Source organism: Notolepis coatsorum (genome assembly GCF_963971535.1).
Source record: "Notolepis coatsorum genome assembly, chromosome: 6".
In the NCBI taxonomy this organism is placed as follows: domain Eukaryota; kingdom Metazoa; phylum Chordata; class Actinopteri; order Aulopiformes; family Paralepididae; genus Notolepis; species Notolepis coatsorum.
Genome location: NC_140170.1, coordinates 151,768,047 through 151,791,624, shown reverse-complemented (window position 1 = coordinate 151,791,624; position 23,578 = coordinate 151,768,047). Strand labels below are relative to the sequence as shown.

The window sequence follows — 23,578 nt, the reverse complement described above, 5'->3', positions numbered from 1 at the left end:
CCCATGGAGAGGCTGATAGGATACTGTTTTGACGGGGCCAGGAACATGTCTGGGGGGTATAGGCTAGACTAAAGGAAATGTGTCCCGACTCTGTTTTTCTCCACTGCGCAAAAAAAAATCTCAAAGGCCGCACCCCCTACCGATTTAAAGTTCCAACGTGCCTGCTCTTCAGAGATATTTACAATTAGCATGTTCATTTTAGCAAAATCAGATTAGGTGCATGACCATATCATCCTCATTCTTACCTGTAAAGGGACGATATGAAAGAATGAAGCAGTGGTTGAATGAAGGTGTTGCTGGGTTCAAGTCAGGGGCGTAACTTAGGCCGGGGACATCGGTCTGTCCCCGGCATGTTTTCAGAATGCAGTTATTGTACCCCCCACGTTTTACCGTCCAAATACATGGATAATAAACGGACGACCGCGCGACCGCGCGGCCAGCACTAGGACCACACACAGAAAATTGCTGATTGTCTCTGAGCTGAGTCTCTGACTACCTGTCCTATTATTATGCAAAGAGCAGTAGATGGGGGTCGCATTCTTGCCCTGCACGGGCCAAGTACCCACTCGCTACAGTACTCGTCTTTGCATTATAATAGCTCGGGTCGTCAGCCGAGCCGAGGTGTGTTTCCTGTTTGTTTCTCTTGAAAATAATCGTGGTTCATAAGACATGACAAATGCGTGTTTACAGAGTCCATCAGCAAGACATAATCATTTGCAAGATTTGCAAACAAGATACAAACTCATTGCAAATCAAATGCCCACCCTACTGATCTGTTCATGTGTTATAATAATAATAATAATACATTCGATTTATAATGCGAGCACCTGCATTACAATCAAATGACTGATCTGTTATGTGTCATGCAACCGAGTCTCGAGAGGCACTTTATAATAGAAAAAAGACAGTGCAAACATGTATATGTCGCTTACAGTTTATTATGCCTATGCAGCTCGTTTGACAGAGTTAAAAATTTTTCACTAGTATCATTATATTAAATTAGCGGACGTGCAGCTGGACAAGCCCTGGCTCCACGATGACCACCTCTGGCGCCACCGCCTGGGAAAATGCGTATTGCACACCTGGTATTAGAAAAAATAATTGGGGAAGGGGGGGCGCCCCCCCCTACCCCCCCCCCCCCCCCCCCCCGCGACGTCACTGACCACGCCCCCTAATATGTCCCCCCCACCGCTAGGAACAAAGTTACGCCACTGGTTCAAGTCCAAGTTCGTAATGGATGAGCAAGGCGCAACACGTGACATCACCATATAAACTTTACATTTATGTGTTCATTCAAATAAAACAATTTACACCAAATAACAAATCTCCAATAAACAAAAAATGGGCAGGAATAAATGCACAGCGAAAATAGAGAGAGAGAGAGAGAGAGAGAGAGAGAAAGAGAGAAAGAGAGAAACATTCTTATGGAATGAATGCATTTATTTTAGGGCTGTCAGTTTATCGCGTTAATTAATTACACAGCAAATTATCGCATTATGAAAATGAACTCAAAATTAATTACACATTTAAAAAATAAAATGTAATTCTTTTATAAATCTTTTTTTTATCTCATTCATTCCATAAGAACGTAGAATACACATGTACAGACTTTTTTAATATGGTCTATTTGCATGTTCTTGGTATCTAGGGACATCTATGGATCTCAGGGAATGTATTCCCAGTGTCAGAAATACTGTGTCTGTTACTAGGCTTGAGTAACTTGTAATGAACCAAATGAGAATATCAATACATTTTTTTCATCTTTGACTGTGAATAACACCATGCTAAAATTGACCAGACCTGACAAATCTAAGCAAATTAATAGATGGAAGATGATTAAACAGAAGGTTTTGTAGATACAGTACTGAATTCTGCCATCCGGACATATGATATTTGAAATATGATTATAGAATATAGAATATCAGGCATAAAATGGTTATGCGATTAAAATGCGATGAATTAGATTAATTAATTACAAATCCTGTAATTAATTAGATACATTTTTTTTAATCGCCTGACAGCACTAATTTATTTATTATTATTAAATTTTTTATCAATGGATGGAGGAGCCACACATTGACGGGCAAAGAGCCGCATGCGACCCCTGGTCTAAGGACATACGCCAGAGAGAGAAGAAACCCAATCCCCTTGCCAAACATCTATGCTATTCTGAGGACTGAGAAGAGGGAATAGAGGAGGGTGGTGACCCAAAACCTATGAAGACCACCCTCAAAAGCCAGACCAGGCTTCACTCCACCCAAAACCCAATCCCCCTATTTATCCAAATCTTTCAGCACCATATTCATAAATAATGCCTCCCATTTTCTCAAATTAATTTACCACTATTTCTTTAAGCCCATTTAACACCGTTTTCAAATCCCTATTAACCATCTCCCATTCTTGCCCTCTAGGCTATTTAACTAAATTTGTTTTGCCCACAGCTCTTCTCTCTGACCTCAGTACCATCTACATGTACAGTACATCCCCTCCTACAGCTCTTCGCTCTGGCCTCAGTACCATCTACATCCCCTCCTACAGCTCTTCTCTCTGACCAGCAGGCTGGTCTCAGTACCTTCTACACCCCCTCCTCCAGCTATTCTCTCTGGCCTCAGTACCATCTACACCCCCTCCTCCAGCTATTCTCTCTGGCCTCAGTACCATCTACACCCCCTCCTCCAGCTATTCTCTCTGGCCTCAGTACCATCTACACCCCCTCCTCCAGCTATTCTCTCTAGCCTCAGTACCATCTACACCCCCTCCTCCAGCTATGCTCTCTGGTCTCAGTACCATCTACACCCCCTCCTCCAGCTATTCTCTCTAGCCTCAGTACCATCTACACCCCCTCCTCCAGCTATTCTCTCTGGCCTCAGTACCATCTACACCCCCTCCTCCAGCTATTCTCTCTGGCCTCAGTACCATCTACACCCCCTCCTCCAGCTATGCTCTCTGGCCTCAGTACCATCTACACCCCCTCCTCCAGCTATGCTCTCTGGCCTCAGTACCATCTACACCCCCTCCTCCAGCTATGCTCTCTGGCCTCAGTACCATCTACACCCCCTCCTCCAGCTATTCTCTCTAGCCTCAGTACCATCTACACCCCCTCCTCCTGCTATTCTCTCTGGCCTCAGTACCATCTACACCAGTGGTTCTCAACTGGTCTAGCCTCGGGACCCAACATTTTCCTTAGTCATTAAGTCGCGACCCACATTTTTTAACCACTATGATTTATTAAAAAAAAATTGCAGTAATACACAATCTTTCATGCACTGTTAAAAACATGAAATAAACACAAAGTGCAACTAGGGCTAAAAACCCAATGAAATAAAATTATAATAAATAATATATGCTTCTTAGCAGATTTCTTAGCTTAACATAACAGACCTAAGTTTGGGGGAACTAATGGGATAACTGGGGTTGCAACAAAAGTGCAACTAGGGCTAAAAACACAATGAAATAAAATAATAATAATAATAAATAATTATGCTTCTTAGCAGACTTCTTAGCTTAACATAACAGACCTACAGTAAGTTTGGGGGAACTAATCGGATAACTGGGGTTGCAACAAAAGTGCAACTAGGGCTAAAAACAAAATGAAATAAAATAATAATATTAATAATAAATAATATATCCTTCTTAGCAGACTTCTTAGCTTAACATCCAAGGGAACTAATGGGATAACTGGGGATGTTGTTTGCTCCTGACAAGAGTCTCAAAGTCTGGGGTGATGGTAGACAAAGCAACTCTGAGGTCATGCTCAATGTCCAATCTGTTCCTCTGCTTTATCTTCAGCTGAACCAGAGCTGAGAAGCCACTTTCACAAAAACAGTTTTTTTTTAAACTTTTTTCTTTCACACATCCACCCACTCAAAATGGCCCCGCGACCCACTTTTGGGTCGCGACCCACCAGTTGAGAAACACTGATCTACACCCCCTCCTCCAGCTATTCTCTCTGGCCTCAGTACCATCTACACCCCCTCCTCCAGGCATTCTCTCTGACCTCAGTACCCTTTACATCCCCTCCTACAGTGCTTTCCCCCTCCTCCTCAGTGATAGGGTTACTGATATCCTACAAACTGACTTCTAAAGAAATACTAATCAATGCGGCCAACAGGGGCGGATTTAGGATTGTAGGAGATCCGGGGCTTAGCCCAGATAGGTGTTTTTTTACTTCGACACCACAACCTTTAACTTATACCACCACCTTAAAGCGGACAAAAGGCACTAGAGAACACTTAAATTCACACCCTTTAATTAACACTTTCGCGGCCACTGGGATGCGTCTAATATCACTCTAGACGACCAGCATATGTAAACAGACTTGCATAGTCCGTGGGGCTGTTTGTAGAGCTAAATCTATACTATAGTATTGCTATCTGTCCATTCTCATTGTCAATTGAGACCATAAACCGTCCTTTCAAAATGGATTAAAGAAAAAAAAATGTCATCAATACGTTCTCATTTTATAGCGCTGTGAATATAAGCGTTATACGGCATTTGGTCTAGTATATTTCCTGGAAGGCTAGATAAAGAGCTAATAGCTACTAACGTTATATTCAATGGCATTTCCGTTATACAAAAGCTACAGTTAAAACTCAAACTGCATATGATCGGTATGATCCTCAAGCATGTATGCATGAAAGGGGGGGGGGGGGCGGGGGACGTCGTTTCTGATTATTGATTACCAATAACCGTGTTCGTCTAAGTAGCCACATACGCTGGTCGGCTGGTTGAGTATCATAGCAAGCTCTGATCAGCATGTAATTTACGTGAAAAAGATCTTACCATGAGCCGGTTGGATCCCCCTGAGCATTTCCCAGTTATCGATCGCCATCTGGTAGATCGATATGTCCATTGGCTGATGATAAATCCCCTTATTGCATAGTGAAATCCGCGATCCAAAACGTATTCCGTGCAACAGACAATATCGCTCGCTTCAGGTGAGTAGAAAACTATATTAGAGATCTGGCCGGTAATGCACTTTCTCGAATTCAAAGAGTAGGGTAAATCTGCAGTGCCACTCGGCGATCTTGAATAGGTTATTAAAATGGAATAAAAGCCAAAACTACTTGCCACAGACTCAAATACAATTAGCAGCTGGATAGACTACAGGTGGAAATTAGCTTCTGCTAAATCTGGTGCAAGCATATTTTCATGTAACAATGATTAATTGTAAATTTGTATATATTTCTTTAAAGTAGATTCTGGGCTTTTCATAAAACATTCGGGGCTTGAGCCCAAGTAGCCACCCCTTAACCCGCACTTCCTCTACCAAGCACTTCTTCCTTTCCTGATGTATTCTGCCAAAACTCATACAGAACATCTATCACACATATTCTAAAGCAATATGCAGTATATGTACTGTAGATTGGTTTACCTACACAGTACATTTCGCAGTTTGAGTAAAATGTACTCTGTTTGAGTAAAATGTACTCAGTTTGAGTAAAATTTACTCTGCGAAATTTACTGTGTACTTTTGTAAACACTGGACCCTGCCCCATGAGGCATTTTATTTTGGATTTTGGTGGCGTGAGTTGCAGTAGGCTCATATATGCCATCTATGTTACAGTACATTCTTTAACACTTGTGGCAACATTATGTATTTTTTTTACAGGGTTTCTATGAAGAGGTGGCCAGCCCTCTGCTCTCAGAGGTAGACCTGCGTTACCCTGAAAACTCTGTGGACTTCTTGACTACCAACCACTTCAGCCAGCTGTTCAATGGCTCAGAGATCGTGGTGGCTGGCAAGCTGATAGACAACCACATGGAGAACTTCCTGGTGGAGGTGTTTGCTCAGGGGGTGAGAGAGAAACACAGCAGCAACCTTTTACAAACACCCCCTCCCACCTGTGGCTAATGGTGCTGTGTCTCCTCTCCTCCCCCTCCTCCCCCCCTCTCCACTCCTCCCCTTTCCTCTCCTCTTTTCTCCCCTCATCTCCTCTTTTCTCATCTCCTCTTTTCCCCTCTGTTCTGCTCTCCTCCCCTCCACTCCCCTCTAATCTTGTCTCATTCTCCTCCTCTTCTTTCCCTCCCCCTCATCTGCATCCTCTCCTCTTTTCTCCTCTACTCCCCTCTCTTTGCTTATCCTCTCCTCTCCTCTCCTCTCCTCTCCTCTCCTCTCCTCTCCTCTCCTCTCCTCTCCTCTCCTCTCCTCTTCTCTCCTCTCATCTCCTCTCATCTCCTCCCCTCTCCTCTCCTCTCCTATCCTATCCTCGCCTCTCCTCCCCTCTCCTCTCATCCCCTCTCCTATCCTCTCCTCTCCTCCCCTTCCCTCTAGTCTTGTCTCTCCTCCCCCTCCTCTTCTTTCCCTATTCCTCATCCGCATCCTCTTTTCTCCTCTCATATCTTCTCCTCTCCTCCCATATCCTATCCTCTCATCCCTTATCCTCTCCTCCCTTATTCTCCCCTTTCATATTCTCTCCTCTCCTCCCTTATTCTCCCCTCTCCTCTTTTCTCATCTCCTCCCTTATCATCTTCTCTCCTCCTGTATACTCTCCTCTTCTCTCCTCCTCTCTTCTCTTCTATCCTCCTCTGTTCTCTTCTCTTCTACTCTCTTCTCCTCTCTTCTCCTCTCATCTCTTCTCGTCTCTTTTCTTCTGTTCTCTCCTCCTCTCTTCTATTCCATTCTCTCCTCTCCTCTCCTCTCCTCTCCTCTCCTCTCCTCTCCTCTCCTCTCCTCTCCTCTCCTCTCCTCTCCTCTCCTCTCTTCTCTTGTGTAGTTTGAAGAAGACTTCCAGGTGCAGGGTCAGGCCAGTGCTGTGGACTGGGATATCATCTATCCAGAGAAGGATTACATCTTTGGGGACTTCACAGAACGTCTGTGGGCCTACGTCACCATCCAGCAGCTCTTAGAGAAGAGGTCTGTTTGAGGAATATCAGTATAACTCTGCTGCCCGTTAGAGTTTTGACATCTAGCCATATAGTCTAGCTTTAATCTGTTAAGCCCTAGCCCTATTTTCTGAAAATCTGCCTAAAAATACATACCTAAGTAAATGGAAGATTGTAAAAAAGTTGAGATCCAAGGCAGCTCTACAAGTTTTAAAATGCCTTTATTTTATGGCTCACATTATTTAGAGAATTTAAAATAAACCGACATGTTTCGGCCTACACAGGGCCTTCATCAGGGTGTTGATAACTGCGACCAAACAAAACTGTGACTAATAAAGAAAAAAGAAAAAACAGAACTCTGGGAGAGACTAATTACAACAATGGGGGACAGCTGGTGTTAAATGAAAGGAGGCACAGCATATACTTAACTTGACTTAAGTATATGCTGTGCCTCCTTTCATTTCACCCTTCCAAGTTCGAAGTCCATATGCGGAAAACATCCAAGGGACCTCAGGGCGCTGAAGAGCGAGACGCTCAGCCAGTATTCATATAACTAGGGTTATAGGATAACCTACGTTATATATCATACTGGCCAATCGCGTCTCGCTCTGCCTATTAAGATAAAGGGGCCAAGCGGACGCGTGGCCACGTCAAATGCACCCCCTGAGGGCCCGTAAGCCCCTGCCAAGGAGGAGGGGAGTCCCGTCGGGGGCGAGGCAGTCAACTACAACCAACTTGCGAAAAAGGGAACCAGGCACCCCAGAACGCACAGTGCAAGCGGGACCACGTGTGACACAGCACTCCGCGGTCCACACCCACACACTCCTGCTAGCCCACCTGATGGCGGGATGCAGGAGAGGTCCCGGACCTCAGGACTGCCTGGGAGACAGAACCCCCAGTCATGTCCATGAGGTAAAACCTAACAAAAGGACTCAGGGAGGACCAGGAGGCCGCAGCGCAGATGTCCTCTACCGAGGCCCCCCCCAACAGGGCAGCAGAGGCCGCCACACCACAAGTGGAGTGTGCCCTGACGCCCCCGGGGGGAACCCATCCAGCCAACGTGTAGCAAAGGGCAATGCCCTAGCACAACCAATGTGACAGGCGCTGCTTGGCCAGCGCCTTACCCGCGCGAGGGCCACCTTAACAAACAAACAGTTGATCGGAAGCCCTGAGATCCCGAGTGCGACTAAGGTAAACCTTCAGTGCACGGACAGGACATGACAGGTGAAGGCTCGCCTCCAACTCACTAGCGTGAGGAGGAGGATGAAACACCTGAAGCACAACATCCCTGGAGCGATAAGAGCTCCGGATATTCTTTGGCACGAAGGCCGGATCAGGCCACAGAGTCACCTGCTATCGGCCCGAATAGACAGGTACTCTGACCGCACCGAGAGAGCACACGGCTCACCCACGCATTTAGCGGAGGTGATGGCCAAAAGGAACGCGGTCTTAAGACAGACGATCCAATGGCACCTGCTCAAGAGGCTCAAACGGGGCCCCCAACAGCCTTTCCAGAACAGTTGGAGGTCCCGACTCGGAGACAGAGAACGTTCCACAGGCTTGAGACGCCGTGCGCCAAGCAGGAAACGTCCCACGAGAGGGTGGCAGAACAGTGTTCTGCCCTCAAAGCCCACATGACAAGAAGATATAGCTGCGGAATATACCTTCACCGTCGAGGCCGACCGCCTATCCAGGATAGACTGGAGAAGGACAGAACCGAGTCCAGGGGGCATGACACCAGGTCCAGGCCCCCAACCTCACACCACTCTCGAACCATACGCCACTTCCCAGCGTAAACCGCGGTAGTGGACGGAGCGCGCGCGTTCCGGATGGCGTTAACCACAGTAGAGTTAAGACGCATCCCCACCAGATTCACCCTTTCAGCAGCCAAGCCATTAGGGGCTGCCCCAGAACAGGAGGCAGAAACAGAGTTCCGCGTGCCTGAGAGAGGGCCCGCGGTGACCACGGAACAGGCCACGGCGGGGCCACCAAGAGCTGAATCAGGGCCGGGAACCACACAGCCGTGCCCCGGTCCGGCGCGACCAGGATCAAAGTCCCGCGCTCCTGACGTACCCGCCCCAACAGCTGAGCTATCAGGTGTATGGGGGGGAACGTGTACAGAATCCCGGGCGGCCACGGACCGAATTGGCCGCCACCCGGTGGAGACGGGGGGAGCGTACTCCTCCCTGTCTGTTGACATACGACGCCGACGTCGTGCTGTCCGTCCTGATCAGAACATGCTCGCCCATCACATGATGGCGGAGCTGTCTGAGGACTAGAAGCACTGCCTTCAATTCCAACACATTGATATGTAGTGCAGACCGGGCAGCATGGTCCTTGCCAGCTGCCCCCTACTGCGTCGGTCCGACACGCCCCCCCCATCCCGTGAGGTAGGCGTCAGTGAAGACCGTGACGTGTGACAGCCTGCTGCCCATGGGGACCCTGCCCCCCAGGGAACTCTCACAGGGTCTATTTTCACACTGAAAAACCCACCTCTGTATCCTCCTCATGAAAAGGAGGCCAAGAGGGACCACAGCTTGAGCAGATGCCATAATACCGCGCAGGCGTATCACGGTCAGCGCCGTCACCGTCCTGCCAGCACGGAACCTCCCCGAGCACGCCGAGAATATCCTCTCGCCGCCGCTCTGAGAGGGATGCCCACATAGACCTTGAGCTTAGAAATAAGCCCAAGTACTCCACCCGTTGACTGGGAAGAGGAGTACTCTTCTTCCAGTCTACAGCAAAACCCAAGCTGGTGAGGAATTCCACCACCTGCCTGGTATGAGACCTGGCGATCTTCTCTCACCGGCTGAGGACCAGAACATCGTCCAGGGTAGAATCAAATTTGTATCCCCTGACGACGCAGAGGCCCCAGTGCGGTCTCCACGCACTTGGTGAAGATGCGAGGAGCCAGAGAGTAGCCGAACGGCAGCCTCTGGTACTCATACGCTAAGCCCTGAAACAGGAAGCATAGGTATGTCCTAGGAGGGAAGATCGGGATGTGAATACGCATCCTTCAGGTCTATGGAGGTGAACCAGTCTCCCACCTGACAGCGCTTAACAGGTGGGTGATGGTCAACATTCTGAACCAGGTCCAGTATGGGTCTGACACCCCCCCCCCCCCCCCCCCCCCCCCGATTTCTTGGGCACCAGAGAATATCGGGAGTAAACGCTGCTCATCGCGTCCTCCCATGGGACCACGACAATGGCCTGCTTCGCCGCCAGAGAACGAATCTCCTCGGCCAGGGCTGTCACTGCCCCGGACTCTGACAATAGAGTCTGTACCAAACCCAAAAACGGAGGGCGGGGGTGTGCAAACTGTAACACAAGCGCCGCCCTCAGCGTTCTCTCCATCCACACCGACATATGGCACTACTGTAGCCATACATGGTAAAAATTCCAAAGCGCCCCCGCCGCCAACTGGCGCTGGTCCGCTAGGAATCGTAGATAGGTGGCCCGGTCCCTCCCGCTGTGCGTTGTCAACCCTGGTCTCGCCAACTGCGCAAGCAGGGTGTCTCGCAGAGCCGGGATATCGCACCCTGACCCTACCAACGAGGCAATCGCACCCAAGGGGGGGACCCCGACAGAAAGGGCGGTCTGATACGGGGGGAGCCGCCATCACCCCTGGTGACATAGGCTCCCCCGCTGAGCATCTTCCCGGCTTAGCTTGCTGAGGACAGCCTGCTCTGCAGCTGGACAAGCATGGTGTGTGGTCCCCACGCTGGCCGATAGGGTGAGTCCCTACACACTGTAGCCCTGTAGTGATATTACTACCACCCAAATTACGTGTGCCTGACTGACCACTGCCGGATGTCCGGCCGGGGGAGGCACTAACGTAATACCCACGTAAAAACCTCCCGCGATGGTTTTGACGTCGGCTGGCCCTAAAGCCGCACCACCCGACACCATTTTTGACAGAAAAGCAGCCAATTTAGCAATGTTATTAGTTGCTGCTAAATTCTGTACTGCGGCAGTATAAGCTTCATCAGCCCACTCAGCCACCTGCCGGGCCGACTCGCCTCTTGGCGTCGGCCGGGCGGGATACCGTTCTACCATGTCAGAGCAAAGGAAGCACGGAACACCAGTGGCGGCTGCTGACCAAAGTCTATTACTAGTGAAGCACTGCTCCACTAGTAGTCATGCAATAACCTCCACTGCGGCACACCTGTGCACCTGTGTAAGGGATAAATGAATGAATGAACGAAAACTTTATTAACATATTTCAGAATGGGCTAGCCCAATACACACAATTGTTAAGGGGATGCAGACCAGAGAAAAACGTTTGTCCTGTCTACATCAGGGTCCCCCATTTTCAATTCATAGATTCACAAATGCACACCTGTCCTGAGCCCTGTCGTCAGCCCATCCACCTGTGTAAAGGGTAAATAAGCCTCAGCTAAACCGCCAACATTAGACACCGATTGACCGTCAGCAATGAAATGGTTAAGAGGAGGGAAGAGTGGAGACAGCCCCGGCAGGGCACATGGGAACGGCGCCCCAAACACTTTAGCATTAGCATCAGCTGCGCGCTAGGATACTTGGAAAAACATTCAACAATGAGTCATGATGACCACGTTTATCCAAATACCCAGCCCCCGCGCCAATACATCGCCCGGTCGTCTCACGAGACAACGAGCAGTATCGAATATGCCAGTACCAACGCCTGTCGGCGTAGGTCCTACCTGAGCACGGCGTGGCTTGACTGCCAAACGGCGCGCGTAGCCCATCGGTCCGCTGCCAAGCAACGAGGAAAGCACAGAATAGGACCGCCGTTCCGTCTGGACGTGCTGAGAAGGTTCAGGGGGCTGGCGTACTTCTGGCGAAAGTCCAACATTGCGTAATTTCTCTCTACGCTTCATAACAACGTTCCACCTGGTTGAAGTGCATATGAGCAGCTTCCGCGGATTGGAAAAGAATGAGGAAGGGTGTAAGCGTGACCACTTCCTGCCTCTTGTAGAGGCACGCACGGGAGTGGGCGTGGTCACGTGCAGGTGAGGTGCATGTGTAAAGTTTCCACGGGCACAGTAGGTGCTGGAGATATGATATCTCAATAGGCAGAGCGAGATGCGATTGGCCAGTATGATATATAACTGCCACTGAGCTCGTTCAGCACCTTCTTGATATTATGTGTACAAAAAAGCAAATGAATAAAGGGAAGATGATTAAACAGAAGGTTTTGTAGATACAGTACTGAATTCTGCCATCCGGACACATGCAATTTGAAATATGATTATAGATATAACCTTATTATAGCCAACTCGCATTAAAATGGCAGAGTTCAATTTGGATTTAGTATCTCCAGGCGTGCAGGAAGAACCGTGAATGAAATCTACTGTATGTACAGTTCCATTCCTATAATGGATATGGCTCTGCCATTTTGGATCGGATTGCAACGGGGATTTTGTGATAGAGAATCCCGAGAAATAAGAGAAAAAAAAAATTCATACAGAAGTAATTTGCTTGCAGGAAGCTGGAATTGGCTAGTAAAGGTCGTTTTTTCGAAATGTCCACGCTCATTGAGAGCTCTGGATGCCCTCTCCTCATATGACTACAATCTGCGACGTTTAGCTAATTAAAAGTGGTGGATATTCGCTAAATTATAAACACATTCCATAAACTAAAATCTCACTAATAACACTTTACCCTATTGGTAAACCAACATATTGTTGAAAATATACCCTATGACTGCTGTTTTGACAGGATTATGGTCTTTACTCTTGAATACATTCGGGAAAGAAAACGCAACATCATGTCATACAGTCTAGAGAGATTGATTTATGACGTGATGTCATTTTGGGACCGGTACCAGACCCGTCGGGCTTAAGAGGTTAACCACTCACGTAGAATTCAAAAGTCTCAGTCCCCCCACCCTCACATAACTTGTTGGAGCCATCTGAAAGGCCAGACTGAGGAGTACACCTGTACCCCTCCAGGTAACAATACAGTTCCATCTGAAAGGCCAGAGTGAATAGTAGGGAGATGACAGCTGAGGGAAAAAAGCTGTTCCTGAATCTGCTTGACTTGGAGCAGAGGTTCCTGTAGTGTAGAGTCTTCTGGAGGGGAGGAGGGCAAACAGGGCAATCAGGGCAAACCTACTAATTCAAATTAACAGCACATTTTAAGTGATTTATTTCTTCCCACTAGACTGAAAACATACCAAACCATGGCTTCAATGTGAGGTATGTACCCCTGACTTTTGCGTACACATCGTTTTAGAGATAATAAAACATTTCATAATTCACACTAAATATTCTATATCAATAATGATTGTACCTAATAACACTTAATAATAACTTTTAACTTCAATCAATGTCCCAAATGTAACACTTTGGGTGCCGGAGGTTAAATTCATTATATACCATGGGTTGCCAGCTCTATTTGTCTATGGAGAAGTTCCCCTTCTTTGCAGGGCTATAACTTTTTAAATCCTATTGCTAAATTGCCATTATCAGGGCCCATTCAAAGTCCTATATGTATTGTTCAGGGTGAAGCAACGTTAAACTTTTTCATTCACATATTCATACTAAAATATGGTCTAATGTATAAGTATGTTTTCATCTCTTTCTGCAGCTTTCTCCAGAACGTGATTTATAGCTCCAAATGCATTATATTGATGATGAAATACAGTTTGATAGCGATCTGTGCCAGATAATAAATTTCAACGGCACGTACTTCTGGAAGTTACTACACGTCATCTGATGTTGACCGGATGGCCGAGGGGGCGTTTATAATTCCGTGGGCAGCGTTATACCATTCATCTAATGTGGGTCAAATGTTCATCATAGCAGTTAGTATCGTACACATTGAAAAATAACGCTGAATCTTACCGTATCTTCCTCACGCCGTTGGGCGATGAGCGTGGAACAGACATTTTCCTATTATGGGATGTAGAAATATCCGGTCCATTTCCAGGTTGTATAATAATATATACGTCCAAATCATGTTGTTTTTTCGAGTTATTTGCAGCGATCGATGTTCACTGTGTGAAGACTGAGTCTCTCTAACATTAGCGAGTGCCCGGACCACATATGGAGTGAGTCCTGCCGGGTTAAAGGTAACATCCGTTTTTTCGATCTGCCGATCGGCCACCAGATGGCGGTCTTGAACCGCTAGAGGATTGAGAGGAGATCACACTTGTGTCTCAGGGCCCCCGGAAAGGAAATATGATTCCGATCACAGATGTTTGAAATATTGATATCAAAGACGAGTTACGGCGTCTTCGGCAACTTGAGCATGGCGGGGAAGGACGCCTAAACTCGTCCTTTGGCAACTAAAGTAAACACAAAGTCAACTAAATATTATTTTCCACAAAGACACAATTCTCAGTTAGATTCCCGCTGCTCCCTGGCAGCGTGTCGAAGTGTCCTTGAGCAAGACACTTAACCCCTAATTGCTCCCGTTGAGCAGGTTGGCACCTTGCATGGTTGCCTCTGCCATCGGTGTGTGAATGTGTGAGTGAATGGGTAAAATGTGAGGAACAAATTGTAAAGCGCTTTGGAACTATATAAATGCACCATTTACCATTTACTGTTACGTCTCGGGGTATTGAACCCAATTATCATGGTTGTGTTTGGAACCCAATAGGCAGACAAAGAGAAAGGGCAGACAGGTCTGGATAAAACCTAATGTGGGTATATTTAATAGAAAGGTCAGTGTCCAGGCAGGGGTCAGTACACAGGGGTAATACTCATAATGTCCAGGGTGTGCACGGGGGCAAGAGAGTCAGACAGACGGGGTCAGAGCAGGGAAAGGGATCGTCAGCCGGGCAAGTGTCAGAGCAGTTTCTTGTGAGCCAGGCCAGTGTCTCCAGGTCTTCACCGGGCAGGCTGAGGAGAAAAGACGAGAGCACAAGTTAGACAAGGTCAAAGAACAGGAGATCCAGGCGAACAACAAGAAGTATCAGAATAACAAATATGAGCAGAGTAACACGACTGACTGGTAACGAGAGTTTACGATCTGACAGCCTCTCCACGTCTGGGGCGGGGTTATATACCCTGATGTAATATGCCCACAGACCTCAGATCAGCTGCCTCGCTGATACCACACCTGTACCTACTTGACCCATAATGAGAGCGGAAGAAGGGGGAAGAGAGACAGAGAGAGAGAGGAAGAAGCATTGACAGGCAGGAACCATGACACCAATATGCAGATACGGAGCAATGATAGACAGGTCTTGTTCAAACCCAGTTTGGGTATATTTAATAATAATAGAATGGTCAGGTATTCAGGCAGGGGTCAATACACGGGGGGAGCACTCGTATAGTCCAGGGCCCTCATTTATCAATGGTGTGTACGCACAGATATGTGCGTAACCCTTGCGTACGATCATTTCTAAGCAAAGTGTGTGACTTATCAATTTGAACGTGTGCTTGACTTTGTGCGTATATTTACGCACAGCTCGGAGCATGCGTACCTGGCGCCCAGCGGTAGAATATGAATATTACAACGCGGAAATAAGCTTCTGTGCATTAGTTTCAACACTGGCATGTTCTGTATGACCCGTAATTCATTATAGTTAATTGTAAAATAGCGACAGTAGTGTAATTATAACGGGCTCACGCGCGAACAAGAGGTTGGCCTGCTTGTTTGGCACAGGGGGGGGGGGGGGGGGGGCAGACGCAGAACACCCACCTCCAAACGCGATTAAATATTGTTTAAAATAAAAAGCGAAATACTATTATTTTGTGTGTCATGTTTCCAAATAAGATTGGTCACTACGAAATGCTTTCTACTTCAATTTGTTGGTTAGAATAGATGACCTCCGTTGAAACTTCACTGAGACTAAGACAGTCTATTTGTGAGCTCCTGCACAGACGTGATAATAATAATAATAATAATAATAATAATAATAATAATAATAATAATAATAATAATAATAATAATAATAATAATAATAATAATAATTATAGCTTCATTTTATATAGCGCCTTTCAAGAGACCCAAGGTCGCTTTACATAGGGGGAAAAAATAACAAAGTAACAAACATAGTGGACAGACACAACATATAAATATGATGATGGAATTCAAGTTTGCGTTTTTATTGATCACATAGGCAGGCTATACATAGGCTACATGGCAGTGAGATTCATTGTTCTACTCTCCTATTATTGTTATAGTATATGCTATTGTCAAGAAGGAAGTACATTATTTTCAATCGTGGCTTTAATTCGTATGGCCGAGAAGCAGTCTCCTATCAGCTTCATTATTCCCGACCCATCTCAGCCACAGCATAACTGAGACCGGCTATGGAAACAAATCATAAATAGACTACTGTAAATAAAATAGCCTAGGATAGGCTATAGCAGGGGTTCCCAACCTTTATTCCCCAGAGCCCCATGATTCCTTGGAGACATAGGAATATGATATGATATAAAGGTATACCTATATGGCTGGAACTGCGCTGACATGGCTGTCATCATACCTCAATGACCGCTCCTACCAAGTGTCATGGAGAGGGACCCTGTCGGCCACCCGCCCCCTGCGGACGGGTGTCCCCCAGGGCTCGGTCCTAGGACCCCTTCTCTTCTCTCTCTACACTTCTGGTATCATTGTTATGCCGATGATACTCAACTCTTCCTCTCCTTCCCTCCCTCAGATATCCACGTCTCTGAGCGGATCTTGGCCTGTCTGTCCGACATCTCCGCCTGGATGACGACCAACCACCTCAAACTGAACCTAAGCAAAACAGAATTGCTCCACCTGCCGGCCAAATCCTCCCCCCTGACCGACCTTTCCATCACAGTCGAGAATGCAGCTGTGACCGCGTCCCCGACCGCCAAGAACCTTGGTGTCAACCAGAACCTGCAGATTCCTCCTGAGCAACGTCAGAAGGATCCGCACCTTCCTGACAAAAGAAGCCACCCAACTCCTCGTCCAATCAACAGTCATCTCCCGCCTTGACTACTGCAACGCACTGCTCGCTGGCCTCCCGGCCACCGCCACCAAGCCTCTTCAACTCATTCAAAACGCAGCGGCCCGCCTGATCTCAAACCTACCGAAGTCGGCCCATGTCACCCCACTTCTTAGGGACCTGCACTGGCTCCCCATTGCTGCACGTATCCGCTTCAAGGCCCTCGACCTAGCATACCGTGCGGCAAAGGGAACCGCTCCCGCCTACCTCCGGTCAATGGTCTCTAACTACACACCCTCATGACCCCTACGCTCTGCATCTTCTGGCCGCCTCAGACCTACTCCTATCCAAGCTCCGGGAGGGTCATCAAAGAGAAGCCGCCTATTCTCAGTCCTTGCCCCACAATGGTGGAATGAACTACCCACCCCAGTTAGGACAGCCGAATCCCATCCAATCTTTCGCCGTCGACTAAAGACGCACTTCTTCAACCATTATCTGAAATAATGAAGAAAAAAAACGAAAAAAAAACGAACCCTAACTAACCTTACTGTCATGCACTTGTCCTAATAAACTAACCTACACTGTAACATGCAACACTTTGATGAACATTGTTACTCAGCTGATAGAGTTGTACCCTTCCTGATGACTTGTTGTACAGAACTTGTAAGTCGCTTTGGATAAAAGCGTCAGCTAAATGACTAAATGTAAATGTAAATGTATACCTAATACCGACATCAAAATAGATTGTATGCCTCTACAAATCATATTAAACCATGCAGGTATAGAACATTGATGGAGAACTTTAATCCCTGGGTAATCGAACTTTAAAAGAACGAAGCGAAAAAGGGCATTCATATTCCAGCACGGTTATTATTAATGACACCAACACCAAACAGTGGTTAACAGTCTTTATTAGTGTTTGCGCTGCCCAGGCAGCAATGGTCTTTAGGAAGTTAATAGATATCATGTCAGCCTGTCGCGTATTTCTCCCAGGCGTTCGCTCGGTTTAGTCCACTTTTCCACATTTCATGGGGGTGTTTCATTACCGTATATGGTTAATTACAGGTGGTTCTATATGCAAATATGTAAAACCGTGCACGAGCGTGGAGCGTAGATCAAGTGATATTTATCAACACAGAGTACTTGCAGGTGTGCGTGGGACACGTCTACGCACGTGTGATAAATCCCGATTTTCTGTACGTACACACATTCTAAATTCTGTGCTTAAGAACGAAAATAGAACATTTTCTAAGAATTGTTGATAAATGAGGGCCCAGGGGCGTGCGCGGGACAGCAGAGTCAGACAGGCAGGGGTCGATACATGGGTACGGGATAGTCAGCCAGACAGGGGTCAAAACAGGTACAGGGTAGTCAGCCAGGCAGAGATCAAAACGGTGCAGGTCCTCATACGTTCTGGGAAAAGGCGAGCTGTCAGGCAGGCAGGGATCATAGCACGTCTTGTCGAGAGCCAGAGAACAGGGTGAAGAGCCAGGAAGAACTGCAGGGAAGGATGAGAACAAGGGTTAGAAATGAACTAGAGAACAATACGAGAGAGCAGAATAACACGACTAACTAAGTTACGATCTGGCAGCCTCATGACATCAAGAATCAAGAGGTTTATTTGTCACATACATACCAGGGCATACAGTGAAATGCAGGATTTCTGGGGCGGGGTTATATCACTGACGTAATTGGCCCACAGACGTCAATCAGACGTGTCAGCTGCTCCGCTGACAGTGGCACACCTGCACTCTACACCTTACTTAATGAAAGAGAGAGCGAGAGAGAGAGAGAGAGAGAGAGAGAGAGAGAGAGAGAGAGAGAGAGAGAGAGAGAGAGAGAGAGAGAGAGAGAGAGAGAGAGAGAGAGAGAGAGAGAGAGAGAGAGAGAGAGAGAGAGAGAGAGAGAGAGAGAGAGAGAGTAGCCAGGTAGGAACCGTGACATTTACCATGTTTTCATATTTTCCCTCTCTCAGTAAGAGTGGCACAGGCGACGAGAAGACCAACGCCACGGCCAAAGCACTGGACATGTCCCTTCAGTACGGCTTCGTCACCCCTCTCACCTCCATGGTTGTCACCAAGCCTGAGAATGAGGACGGCACCAACAGCACCCTGATCGCCGACAAGCTGACTGAGGGTGAGGGGAGATGAAGGAGATACTGTAGACGTTTCCATAGAGTCTCACTGGCTTGACTGAGTAGAGATCTTCTTTGTTCCAATGAATGGCATGTAGTCATGTGGTCTGCTGAGACTCATCGGTATAATGCCGGGATGCAGGGTTTGATTCCTACGGTGGACACTCATACATATAGGTACTGGCATTATGCAGTTATCATACTGTTCAAACCTTTATTTAAACTCGAAAGGCAACTGAGGCTTCCCTCATTTACAGTCACGTCGAGTGTACATACAGAGTTAAGCAAAAAAAAAGCCATATAAAATCACAGAGAATATGAAATCATAAGAATAAAACAAGTAAGGATAACAATCAATTACATTTGAGATTTTACATCCGGCTGACATCAATGGTTCACAGGTTCCTTCTCTTTGATTTCTAGGTTGAGGAGAGAGTGGTGTGTGTTCCCGAATATTGACTGAACTGCCCCGGGGCACATGAATAACCTAGCGTTATGTCAATTCTTAAGTGTCTAACGCGGAATGTATTTTTTTTTTCATCCGTGGGTTTTACTTTTTGTTCTTTCTATTTTCAGCGGAGAGGCAGCAGGCGGGAAGACGAGGTGATGACTGTTAATTTCCTCTTAATAGCATGAGAAACATTTGCTGTTGCAACTTTATCCAGTGGATTTGTTTTGAACTTGAGTTATGTCACTGTCCAGGGTACACTGCACCTCAAAGGGCAAACTATCATTATGCTTCTGCTCCATCTACGCACGCCCACTATCCAACATATTTTGGTAAGTCTTTTGTCCAAATCTTATTCTATATGCACTTACTACTGTGTGCTCTTTGTAGCTCACGCTTGAATTATTATCTACAGTAATAGCAAAGGACAACATACATGTAAATCTCCCATGATCTCTCCATGCCGACCTGGTGTGTTTTTTATGTGATAATTATATGCAGTGGATGGAGATCCACACTTCATGATAGAGTTGCCAGACAGAGAGGATGCACTGTGCTTCAACATCAACGACACACCAGGCACCATCTTCAACCTGGTCAGAGACCCAGCCTCTGGTGAGAACACAGCTCCATATGTCTGATTTTCAATTCAGTTATTGCTGCCCATTATTTATTGAACATTATTCCCCCCCGCCCCCCCCCCCCTCCTCTCTCTCTCTCTCTCTCTCTCTCTCTCTCTCTCTCTCTCTCTCTCTCTCTCTCTCTCTCTCTCTCTCTCTCTCTCTCTCTCACATGCATACACACACACACACACACACGCACGCACGCACGCACGCACGCACGCACGCACGCACGCACGCACGCACGCACGCACACACACACACACACACACACACACACACACACACACACACACACACACACACACACACACACACACACACACACACACACACACACACACACACACACACACACACACACACTCTCTCTCACTCTCTCGCCATACAGTATAAATATATATATCTGTTGCCTATACTCAACCTATATCGTATGAACTCTAGCCACTGGCTAGTATGGTTAACTACCACAGTGTATTCATACTTGTACCACTGTAGCTTAGCATATTTACTCTGTAGCGTTGTCATATATACTCCATATATACACATGTTATACTGTATATTGTGATGCACATTACACTCTTGTTAGATGGCAACATTCTGTACTTGTATTTGTGTAATGATGACCATACATCTAATCCAATCTTAGTGTTGGATTTGTGTGTAATTGATTTGAGTTTAGACTTTTGGTTCATGGCACTTGACTTTCAGTTCTGCTCAGAATCAAGTATATGCTTCATACATTTCAGTCATGAAATAGCCTTCAAATGTACCTCTCTGTTGATATTAGCACTTGTTAGACAAATATGAGGAATATTTTCCATATCAGCATATATATATTATTTTATTCCAAAGATCCGTTGGCTTTCTGAAAATGGCTATTCTTCTGAATTCAGTTCTGATGCCAAACTCATGTTTACCTCACATGTCGTCATGTTTAATTGTGAATTTGGGCACAGTATTGACCCTGACTGAAAAGCCCTCTAATAATACATTGACGTTGATTTAAAGGACTGACAGAGATAGATTATGATGGTTCTTTTATGAGTCACTCTAGCAAAACAACAATGTGAATCTGCTGAATCCAATGCCGCTTCCTTAGGTATTTTGGTCAATGGACAGACCATTGGAGATAAGAAAATCACAGCTGACGGCAAAGTAAACACCTACTTTGGGCGTTTCGGCATCGTCCACCAGACTCTGGGGGTGAGAGTGGAGGTGACCACTCAGGACATCACTGTTTCCCAGGACGGCAAAAAGGTCAAGCTGCTGTGGTCTGAAACAGCCTCCCTTAAAGGACCCAAGTGAGTGGCTGTTATTGAGGTCATCAAGTTCCATGAACCGGGATGGCTGTTTGTGTGAAAGGATCAACCTGTATATTGTTGACTCTGATGTAGATCCTAGCTCTGGTGTGAATGTCCTCTACACAATATGGACTCATCTGAACATAGCTACTCCCAACCCCAAGTTGTGTCTGAAATGGATACATAGCCTACATCAGTAATATTAGCTACACATAAAGGATACCGTGGCAGTTTGAAAGTTAGTGCATTGTTTTTCGTCACCTGGTACTGGTCACATAGAAAGACAATTTTATCCTTCAACTACCCTAAAACCGCTCATTAGAACTGTTGCCATTTATCCTTGAAACCAATGGGTACTATTAGCTGCAAGCTAATCAGCTAGTTTGCGGCTAGCAGTTTCCCATGGGTTTGGACTGCTGCTAGCTATGCTAACATGTCCGTCTTTGGTTAACTGAAGAGCCAATGCAGAAATATAAGATATAGCCAAAGCCAAGTATTGCTTTAAGGATAAGTTAATGATGAGTCCCTCCTGCCCATCTCTCACTCATCGTCTCTACTCCCTCCATATCTCACTCATCCTCTCTCCTCCATCTCTCACTCGTCCTCTCTCCTCCCTCCATCTCTCACTCATCCTCTCTCCTCCCTCCATCTCTCACTCATCCTCTCTCCTCCCTCCATCTCTCACTCATCCTCTCTCCTCTGTCCATCTCTCACTCATCCTCTCTCCTCCCTCCATCTCTCACTCTTCACTCTCTCCCTGTCTTCTTTCTTTTTCGTCTCACCCCATATCCCCCATCTCCCCCACCTTGTCTCCCCTCCAGTATGGACCTCCTGGTGTCCAAGGATCTCAGCCTGACGGTCACTCTGAGGGATTCCGTCAAGTTTGTGGTCCTGCTACACAAAGTGTGGAAGAAGCACCCCTACCATCAAGACTACCTGGGTTTCTACACATTAGACAGTCACCTCCTCTCCCCCTCTGTCCATGGCCTGCTAGGTACTTCCCTGTCCGCTAGGGGGCATCATAATCACCATAATCTCCACCAACAGCACATTAAACACAACAGCTAGCAAGTCAGACAATTATCACAAAACTGACACAACTTTGAGTGCAGGCAAATCTGTTGAGGTTTGTGAGAAGTGTTCACTGCACCGGATTACTATAGATGTAATGTATTACCTCATCTACAGAACAACAAACACAACTCTCGACACAACGATTCTGAAAGCCCTTTAGAACCAGCTGCATGGTTAGGTTGACAGAAGACCTGACTCTTTTGCTGGGCTGTAGAGCTACTCTGCATCATAGGAATAATTATGAATGAGAGAGAGTGGATTATTCTCCAGTAATGACTCAGGGCTTGAAAATGATCACTTGTTCAAATGTTAGAAGATTCTGGCTGTGGCTGGTGTAGCCAACAGGTGTTCATTCTGAATCCACTGGCCATTGTGTTGACTGCAAAGTCATCCGCAAAGTAAAATTATTTTCGAATAAGCTTTTCTCAAAGCATTTTACATTGCAAGGGGATAACTCTTGTCTTGTGGCAGTATAACAGAATCAGGATAATATAGGAACAAAAGAACACTTTTAGGGCCAGAGCAGTTGAAATATGTTCACTAGTCTATCTGTGAGCTGGATGCAATCCTAACTGGAGGGGAGAGAGCAGATGGTGGAGGTAAATGGTACCCTATCCCCCCCCCCTCACAGTGAGCTGTGGTGTTCCACAAGGAAGCATACTAGGTCCGCTACTGTTCCTAATTTATGCAAATGACATGTCGTCAGCTTGTGACTGCAACTTGTTCCTGTTTGCGGACGACTCAGCCCTGCTGGTCTCTGACAAGAACAAGTTACAGGTTGAAAAAACTCTCAGCTCAGAACTAGGCAAAATCTGCATATGGCTCGTGTAGTAAAATCCCACAGACTTCCTACAATAATTTGAGGTTATTGTAGCACAATTACAATGAGATTGATTATCTGGAAGGAGGAGGAAAGATTCATACTTGATAGAATGGTTGGTCTCCACATCTGGCTTAATGCAGATGAAGAATAAAACGTGTACGCCAGACAAACCAGAATTGTAGTTCAACTCAGCTGATTTATTTGATCAGAGCCAGGAGTCCAAGGTGAATAGAAGGTTGACTTCTACATACAACAGATGATCAGAGAATATTAATAGCTGTCTGTTGTACAGAAATATCACAATCAGATTTGCATCTCAAACCTAAATACTGCACATCAAACAGTCACTTGGTTAACATAATTTGAACATACATGGTTTACTGTACACATTATACATGAGTAAATCTGGTTTACAGATCAGGGATCTGTACAACATTACTCTAATCTATAAACAACCATTTGGTGTTTCCCATGATTTTACTCACGTAAAATGCAATCAG

General features: G+C 46.3%; 1 protein-coding gene across 1 annotated transcript in view; it reads left to right on the top strand.

The window, feature by feature from the left end:
- Nucleotides 1-23,578, top strand: part of itih3a.1 (inter-alpha-trypsin inhibitor heavy chain 3a, tandem duplicate 1) — a 94,512-nt gene that overhangs the window by 57,434 nt on the left and 13,500 nt on the right. The window contains exons 13-20 of the mRNA XM_084316111.1: nt 5,612-5,797; nt 6,717-6,856; nt 18,651-18,811; nt 19,386-19,412; nt 19,512-19,589; nt 19,759-19,872; nt 20,980-21,181; nt 22,003-22,175. Of these exons, the coding sequence (XP_084172237.1) occupies nt 5,612-5,797; nt 6,717-6,856; nt 18,651-18,811; nt 19,386-19,412; nt 19,512-19,589; nt 19,759-19,872; nt 20,980-21,181; nt 22,003-22,175 (1,081 nt within the window). The remainder of the gene's footprint in view (nt 1-5,611; nt 5,798-6,716; nt 6,857-18,650; nt 18,812-19,385; nt 19,413-19,511; nt 19,590-19,758; nt 19,873-20,979; nt 21,182-22,002; nt 22,176-23,578) is intronic.